Source organism: Cicer arietinum, chromosome 3 (assembly GCF_000331145.2).
Source record: "Cicer arietinum cultivar CDC Frontier isolate Library 1 chromosome 3, Cicar.CDCFrontier_v2.0, whole genome shotgun sequence".
Lineage (NCBI taxonomy): Eukaryota > Viridiplantae > Streptophyta > Magnoliopsida > Fabales > Fabaceae > Cicer > Cicer arietinum.
In genome coordinates this window covers 76,421,777-76,430,480 of record NC_021162.2, presented here as the reverse complement: position 1 = coordinate 76,430,480, position 8,704 = coordinate 76,421,777, and the positions used below count along the sequence as shown (strand labels likewise).

At 31.5% G+C, this 8,704-nt stretch overlaps 2 protein-coding genes across 4 annotated transcripts in view; both read left to right on the top strand.

Moving 5' to 3' along the window:
• Positions 1-2,273, top strand: part of LOC101495962 (probable L-gulonolactone oxidase 6) — a 4,695-nt gene extending 2,422 nt beyond the window's left edge. The window contains exons 2-4 of the mRNA XM_004494806.4: positions 496-751; positions 863-964; positions 1,315-2,273. Of these exons, the coding sequence (XP_004494863.1) occupies positions 496-751; positions 863-964; positions 1,315-2,057 (1,101 nt within the window). The 3' untranslated portion in view covers positions 2,058-2,273. The remainder of the gene's footprint in view (positions 1-495; positions 752-862; positions 965-1,314) is intronic.
• A 1,975-nt stretch (positions 2,274-4,248) lies between these two features.
• The window catches only part of LOC101495211 (heterogeneous nuclear ribonucleoprotein Q), a 5,878-nt gene continuing 1,422 nt past the window's right edge, over positions 4,249-8,704 (top strand). Inside the window, exons 1-8 of one of the 3 annotated variants that reach the window (XM_004494803.3) lie at positions 4,249-4,425; positions 5,235-5,669; positions 5,777-5,893; positions 6,021-6,161; positions 6,246-6,425; positions 7,870-8,074; positions 8,344-8,522; positions 8,631-8,665. In XM_004494803.3, coding sequence (XP_004494860.1) covers positions 5,271-5,669; positions 5,777-5,893; positions 6,021-6,161; positions 6,246-6,425; positions 7,870-8,074; positions 8,344-8,522; positions 8,631-8,665 — 1,256 coding nt within the window. In that variant the 5' untranslated portion in view covers positions 4,249-4,425; positions 5,235-5,270. Of the gene's footprint in view, positions 4,426-4,473; positions 4,657-5,214; positions 5,670-5,776; positions 5,894-6,020; positions 6,162-6,245; positions 6,426-7,869; positions 8,075-8,343; positions 8,523-8,630; positions 8,666-8,704 lie in introns of those variants that run through there. The other 2 variants (XM_004494804.4, XM_073365748.1) reach the window with 2 other exon arrangements.

Genomic DNA, 8,704 nt, shown 5'->3' with positions numbered 1-8,704 from the left:
ATATATGAAACGTATAATGGAAATAATGCATAATGTTCTCTTGTAAAAAATTAATCTTTTTAGTTGTTGACAAATCTGAAAAATTAATCTTAATCGCACAAATATTATGAAATACTAAGATTATTTTTAAGTGTAACCACTGCACCCAAAAAAATATTTATTCTTTCAAATTCGATTTGTCGGAATTTATACCTCTAAGGGAAATTAACCACCTATCAATAGTGACTGATATTATTATAGTTATAAAAAAAATAAAATAAAGATTCTAATCAAACAAAATTCATTGACATAGAAACAACAAAATCTACATATTTTAATTTGAAAATTTGATGCTGATAATATAAGGATAGTAAGTTTTGTCACTATAATATTTGAATTTGTGTATAAGTATAAAAATAAAATTTGTGCAAGTTACACTCCTTAGGACCATTTTTAGGTTGATAGCGCCTAGCAATAGCATGATGTTTGACTTGTCTATGCCTCCTTACTTTGTAGGTTACCCTGAAATTGGAACCACTCTTCAAACGATCTGTTACATATATAACAAAAGATGATTCTGATTTAGGAGATGAATTGATTAGTTTTGGCAGAAAGCATGAATTTGGTGATGTATCTTGGTATCCAAGTCAACAAAAGGCCATTTATAGAGTCGATGATCGTGCCTCCGCAAATACATTGGGCAATGGCTTATATGATTTCACTCCATTTCGCTCCACACTTTCAGCTGCATTAACCGTTATTAGAGCTACTGGTTAATTATCTTTATTTCATTATATTCCTTCAATTCAACTTTGTAAAATACAAAAGAAACTCAAAATTGTTCTGTTTTAAATATTTATTTTCCTGCACTTGCTAATGACAGAGGAGCTCCAAGAAGAAAAACGCGATGCTAATGGAAAATGCATTGGTGCAAAGTTGATAGTGGCAACACTTGAGGGAACTGGTTATGGATTGTCTAACAATGGTAATCTTTTTATTTTTTACACATTACAAATATCATTACATGACCACTTTAAATACTTGTTCTGCTCCATAAAATATAGTAATTTTTTTTAAATAAGAAAATTACAATTTTAAATATGTAAAAAATAATTAATATAACTCACAAAATATTGATATTAAACATGAAAAAAATAAAAGTGGTAATAAAATTGAATTTGATATAAGGAAAGAAAAAAATTGTTAAGTACAATATATATGAGATGCTATTTATATATAGATTCCAAAGTGACTATTACAACCATCTTACAACTCATCTAACTAATTTGTAATTAACGTAATCTAATCTAACTCTAATTTTGAAAAAAATTGTAGGAGTATTTCTTGGATACCCTGTTGTTGGATTAAACAACCGCATGCAATCTTCAGGGACATGTTTGGATAGTTTAAATGATCAAATGATCACAGCATGTCCATGGGATTCTAGAATCAAGGGAGAATTCTATCACCAAACAACATTTAGTGTTTCCTTGTCTGTTGTAAAAAATTTCATCGAAGATATTCAAAAGCTTGTTGAGTTGGAGCCAAAAGCACTATGTGGCTTAGAACTATACAATGGAATCCTTATGCGCTATGTTACAGCTTCTAGTGCATACTTAGGAAAAACAGAAGATGCTGTGGATTTTGACATCACATATTTCCGCAGTAAAGATCCATTGGCTCCTAGGCTTTTTGAAGACATAATTGAAGAGATAGAACAAATTGGGTTGTTCAAATATGGAGGGTTACCACATTGGGGGAAAAATAGAAACTTAGGATTTGTGGGAGCAATCAAGAAGTATAATAAGGCAGATGAGTTTTTGAAGGTTAAAGAGGAGTATGATCCAAAAGGGCTATTCTCTAGTGAATGGACAGATCAAGTGCTTGGACTTAAAGAAGGGGTGACAATATTGAAAGATGGATGTGCATTGGAAGGATTATGTATATGCTCACAAGATAGTCATTGTGCACCAAATAAGAGTTACTTTTGTAGACCAGGAAGAGTTTATAAGGACGCAAGGGTTTGTAGGCATGATGTTCAAATCAAAGAAGAAAGTGTTTTGAAGGATGAGTTGTGATGGAATGGCCTTTTTGTTCCATAAGTTCTCAACTATCATACTTGTTTTAAGAGATAATATGCTTCCATTTCTTTCAAAATAATTCTCAAAAGAGGAAATCTAGTTTCCTTTATGAGATTGAGTTATTTTCAATATCATGTATTGTCATGTTATGATTATTTAATTGTGATATGAAACTAAAATTTGAGTTTAATAAATAAATTAACATTGGTATAATTAGAATCATACTATTTTACCTTTATGTATACAGATTTTATTGAATAATTAATAGAAGTTAAATTTATTAGGTCGAGTTATATTCCTACAACTACAACATAATATATTAAATTTAGATGTCGATCGAGAGAATTACTTATATTTTGGATAGAAAATATCGTGTAATACTTATATTCAATACCATGTACTAATTAATAGTTCCAACTTTTAAGTATGTCTTTCTCAAAATATAATTTTTTTTTAAATAAGTCGACATTTTTGAATTTTTTAATTCCTACGTAATAAATAAATAAGACAGTAGACTACCACATTATTAAAAATTGTCACTAATGAATTAAATACTCTAAATTTTACTATTGGATAATCAGAAATAAATTAAATTTGAATATCAAAAGTGCTATAAAAAAACAACGATAATCAAAATCACACAATTGCAATAGTTTGTGGCTCAAAAATGTAATTAAGTCATTTTTTTTTATTAATTAAAATAGAATTTGTGTGTTTTTTTTTACAAAAAAAAATTGCGTAACAATTCTGTCTAAAATAAAATGTAAATAAAAATGATTCTAAAAAATATATATTTAAATTTAAATTTTAAACCAAATAAATTAAACTTTTAAAATTATTTTTAATTATATTTATCGCACACCGAAAATATATAACTGGGACATCTCATTTGCATCTAAATTAACTAACTAAATCAACCAATCCATACAACCTTCCATTGCAAGCTACCGTATACTTCCCTTACTGGACAGAATTGTCAACTAAACTAACGACTGACTTGTTTGAGGAGTGTTAAACTCCAATTAGACGGATGCAAAAATATAGTTAATTAAATTGATAAATGGGTTTATATTACACTATCAAAAATTAAATTATTTAAATGATTTATAAATTGAACAATGTATTTAAAACAATTAAGTTAACCAAACTTAAATGAAAAATAAGTTTAATAATTTTAATTTTTTTTAACTTCAATTAAGACTACTTTTTTTACAAAATTTTTGAAATTTATTTTTCTCGAAAAAAATATAGAAAATATCGAATTTATTTTTTTAAAAAAAGTTAAATAATTTTTTTCTTGAATTTTTTTTTTTTGAGAAAAATCGAAAATATTATTTTCTTGAAATTTTTAAAATTTTTATTATCGAGAATTTTTTTATATCTATTTTTCTCAAAAAAAATTCTCGATAAATTTTTTTGGAAAAAATTTTGAAATTATTTTTTCGAATTTTTTTTACATTTATTTTTCTCGAAAAAAGTTGATATATTTTTATCAAAAGAATTTCAAAATTAATATTTTAAAATCGATTTTAACTAAAAATCTGTTTAAAATATTAAACTATACAGAACTTAATTAAAAAATAATTTTTAATAATTGAATCAAATCATTAATTTAGTCCAAAAAATTCAGTTTTTGCACCATCCATACCCTTAATTCTAATAAACATTAAATTCCTATAAAATTTTAATTGATACATTAAAAATAAATTCCTACCTCTACATTTTTTTTTCCCAAAACTCCACTTTAAATTAAATATTTCAAAATACACTTGTATTTCAAAAAACTTAAATATAAACTTTTCGGAACATATTTGTTGTTTTGAAAACCCAGACTTTAAAATGTTCAGAACACAAATGAAATCTAATGGGATGGGAATAATATATTTTTTTAATAAAAGGAAAATAAAATAGGTAGTTTGGATAGAATGTGAGGGGTATAAATATAACTAAAGGGGTATGGACATGATTTTTCAAGAACCCATACACGAGTACGGGGTTAGTCGGGCTGGGCCCAAATAAACCCAAGAGTAAATGACTGACTTTTTTATGACTAGTTTAGTCCGATGTACAAAAAGTATTATTTAAAGCACTGTGAAGGTAAATAAATACGTGGGGAAGAATGATTGGTAGGAGTGGAAGAGTGCAAGTGAAAACGACCGCTTATTAGTATTGTCGATGCTGCTCGCTCGATTAGGCGCATCTATACTACGCTCTTTCCGTCATTTTGTTTTGCCGGATAAAACTTTTCTCTTTCTCTCTCTTCAATTGAAGAAGAAGAAGAACAACAAGAACACCAAGATTCGCAGAAAACACAACACACTGTGAGAGAAGCAAATCTCTAAATTTTTCACTTCATATATCACTGGTATGCAATACAAATATCACTTCCTTTTTCTTTTCATTCACGCTCCATCAAAATCAAATTCAAAATCATAAATATATATAAAATATTGCCCCTTTTTATCCTCTTTCTTCCGATTACCATTTCTCACTCTCAAATCATGCACCACTTCTCGTTTCCTTTGGATCCGATTCTAAATATACTCATTACTCCAATTTCACACTTCTACATACCAACACACCATATTTCTTTTTGGTATGTCGCATTTCTCTTCTCCTTATTCATTTTCTTCTGCCACTCACATCATAGGGTTTAAACTCTATGCTTTTTAAGGGGGTTTTTCCCCCCATCCTTTATACATATGCTAAATTTCACACTTTTCTTCATATTTCATTTCATTAGCTCATTAGATTTATTATCTATTATATGTTCCTTGTTGACATTCCTCTTTCCAGCATTTACTAATGTTAAATATTGAATGCATATAGATTTGGATGGGAAAATTAAGATTTTAAAAAAGCTATTGCCTTGTTTTTTTTGCATAGAAAACGAACAATTAGGTCTGAATTTCCCCCGAGCTTGTATATTTGTTTTTAGGGTTTCTTTCAGGTTTGTTGCTGGGTTGTCTTTGGAAAGCATCTCTGACTATAGCATCCTTGTCTTTACCTTAAACCCTATGAAGAACCTTTTTTCCCTCTTTGAAAAAGCAATTATTCCCATGTTACCTTATGGCTTTAAAATACTCTAACTCTCGACAGTTATATGTTTGTCAACCCGTGCAGCAGCTACTTAATGTTCCATACATATCTTGTTATTAATGTGTGAACCTGCAGGTGTTTGCCTGTTTATGACAAATACCTGAGCCGATCATGTCAGAAGGTGCAGAGATTGACGAGCGTGTTGACCTTGATGAGGAAAACTACATGGAAGAAATGGATGATGATGTTGAGGAACAGATAGATGATGATGGAGTTGATGGAGGCGAAGATGATAATGCTGAAGGTAGTGTCGAAGAACATGAATATGAAGAGTCAGCAGCGGCAGAGGCTGGTCGGAAAGACCAATTTCTCGATGCTGAAAAAAGTGACCTTGCCACGGAAGAAGATGAGCAAAAACCATCTCTCATTGATGAAGAAGAGAAAGAGAAGCATGATGAACTTCTTGCTCTTCCTCCTCATGGTTCTGAAGTCTTTATTGGTGGACTTCCTCGTGATACGTGTGAAGATGACTTAAGGGAACTGTGTGAGCCAATGGGGGATATTGTTGAGGTCAAGAGTTTTGATACAATGCTCTTATGATATTACAAAACTTTCCATTTCAACGTAGTAGGGAAATTGGGATTATTAACAAGAATGTGATTTTTGTTACTTTTCAGGTTCGGTTAATGAAAGACAGGGACACCGGAGAAAGCAAGGGTTATGCTTTTGTGGCGTTTAAAACAAAAGAGGTGGCACAGAAGGCCATCGATGATTTACATAGCAAGGAATTTAAGGTATTCGCGGTGCTTTCTGATTCTGAAAATTTTATTCATTATAATTAATTACCTTTGAGACAACTTTCTATCAAAAATATATTTTGGTGATTACTTTTGATTGGTTTAACATATTTCTTATTGTCAGGGTAAAACTTTGAGGTGTTCGCTGTCTGAAACCAAACACAGATTATTCATTGGTAATGTTCCAAAGACATGGTCAGAGGATGAGTTTAGGAAAGTTGTTGAGGGTGTTGGTCCTGGAGTTGAAAGCATTGAGCTCATAAAGGTTTGGGCTTGAACTCATTGTGCTACTAGCTTATATTAAATTGTTTATGGCTTACTTTGACAAACCATATTTTTTCGGTTACAGGACCCTCAAAATCCAAGCAGAAATCGTGGGTTTGCTTTTGTTTTGTATTACAACAATGCATGTGCTGATTATTCACGGCAAAAGATGTCAAGTTCGAGTTTCAAGCTTGATGGAAATACACCAACTGTCACCTGGGCAGATCCAAAGGCCACACCTGACCATTCTGCTGCCTCTTCACAGGTAATTTATTGGATGAAAGTGGAATGTAGATTTTAAAAGTGATTTAAATTTTTTTTTTTACATTGCTTCAAGTGTTTTATTGGACATTTATAGGTTATAATTGCTTCCCTTTTCCTGCTATTTTTCTTGTCAATCTGTGGAACTCAAGTTGATAGATATTTGCAAGTTTATTTGTTTTTTGCTCTTGATGTAGACCTCCGCAAATAAAAACCTGTTTTCTGCAAGAGATATTTATTGTTGTGATTTGTCTGCCATGCCTATGATTTTTAGCTACATTTTGAAATGATCAAATTGGGTCATTTACTTCCACAAAACAAAGGAATGAAATTGGTTCTTATCTACAAATTCTTTTGGGAATAGAAAAGGTTAAGCTGGAGATAAGGTTGCTTATTCCGAATGTCAGGGTATATATATTACATGTCCCGAGATAAGACACCAATCCTACAAGATAAACTAAGATAATCTAACATAATGTAAAGATATTTTCATATATTCTGACAAGAACCTATCGATTGAGGTTCACCAGAAGGATATGAACTATTTGTTGACTCGGTTTAATTGTAACTATTGTTGATCAACCTTGATTGGCGTCTCTTCTTTATAATGACTTAGTCTTTAGTGGCCCAAACTTTGCATAAAGAATGGGAAGAACCTGTAGCTGGTTCTTTTTGTGACATTAGTTTCCTGTGTGGACCACTTGATCCTGGTATAAAGCTCCTCTTAGGCTGCTCTGTACGCACTGGCATCCAAACACCCTTCATTCCCTTATGAGTTTTTTAATAAAGTCTGAAGCTGAAATTGGTTCATCAAGCTCCACAGTGAAACCCAGGAGGACAAACTTTTCTTTTCTATAACAAAACGTAACAAGATGAATTAGTAGATTTCAACCTAGAGGACAAGGTTGTTTTGAGGAGGGGTGTATTGTTAGGATATAGAATAATAGATATTAGAGTTGTTATAGTTGGTTAGTTGGTTAAGAAGGTAATTAGGGCTAGTGTGTAGAAATAGGGAGTTATGAAGTTAGAGTAGAGTATCTTAATATTGCGAAGGGGAGACCCTTGGAGGAGAGATTCTCTCCTATCTTTTTCAAAATAAAACTTCTTCTAATTCATTTGAACCCAATTCTTGGGTTCCTAATACTATATCACAATTTTATCTGCCTCTTGCAATGTGTGTCAACATTTTTCCTTGCCATGGAAATGTACCGGACTTGGAACCATCATAGGTTTCTTTAGTTATTTGGACGATTGTATTGGTGAAATTAACGTAATTGAAACTTGCAGAATGCTGGTTTTGTTTGTTTAAAATAGGTTATTCATCCTTTTTGAAACTTGAAAGTTTCATAGATATGAATGTTATGTGGTGTTTATGTTTCGTGTGTTTAAGGTTTTGTCTATATGAGAACATATTTTGTTAATTAAAGATTTGCTTTTGGTAATTTCAGGTGAAAGCTCTATATGTGAAAAACATACCTGAGAATGTTACTACTGACCAACTAAAAGATCTATTTCGCCGTCATGGGGAAGTAACAAAAGTGGTCATGCCACCCGGCAAAGTTGGAGGGAAACGTGATTTTGGTTTCATTCATTATGCAGAGAGGTCAAGTGCATTGAAAGCTGTAAAAGAGACAGAGAAATATGAAATTGACGGTACTTGCTATATGCAATATATAGTTATAAATCCGTTTTGCCCCAGCAAGTTTGTCTACTTTTTGTTTCTATGATAGAGTAGTTAATCTGTCCTTCTACTTTCCTGTTTAAGTGAAATTGTATGTGAAAAATAACAATATTGTGAAACTGACTTATCTATGCACAAAAATTTTTTTAAGAGTCTCATTAGTCTTATTGGTAAAATATACACCTCTTTGAATATATTCTCACCGTGTTTATTATATTTGTTTAATGAATGTGAACTGCAGGCCAAGCTCTTGAAGTTGTTCTTGCCAAGCCTCAAGCTGAAAAAAAACCTGATGGTGGCTATGCCTACAATCCTGGTCTCCACCCTAACCATCTTTCACATCCTGGTTATGGTAACTTTTCTGGAAATCTTTATGGCTCTGTAGGGGCTGGGTATGGTGTTGCTGCTGGTTATCAACAGGTATTTAGCAATGCACGACAGATATTTATAATTGTGGTGTTTGATTCTCAATTTATTCTTTGTTCTGATCTGTTTGCATCTTGTGTGTTCTTATGTACGATCAAACAGCCAATGATATACGGTAGGGGTCCAATGCCGGCAGGGATGCAGATGGTTCCAATGGGTTTACCAGATGGTCGAAT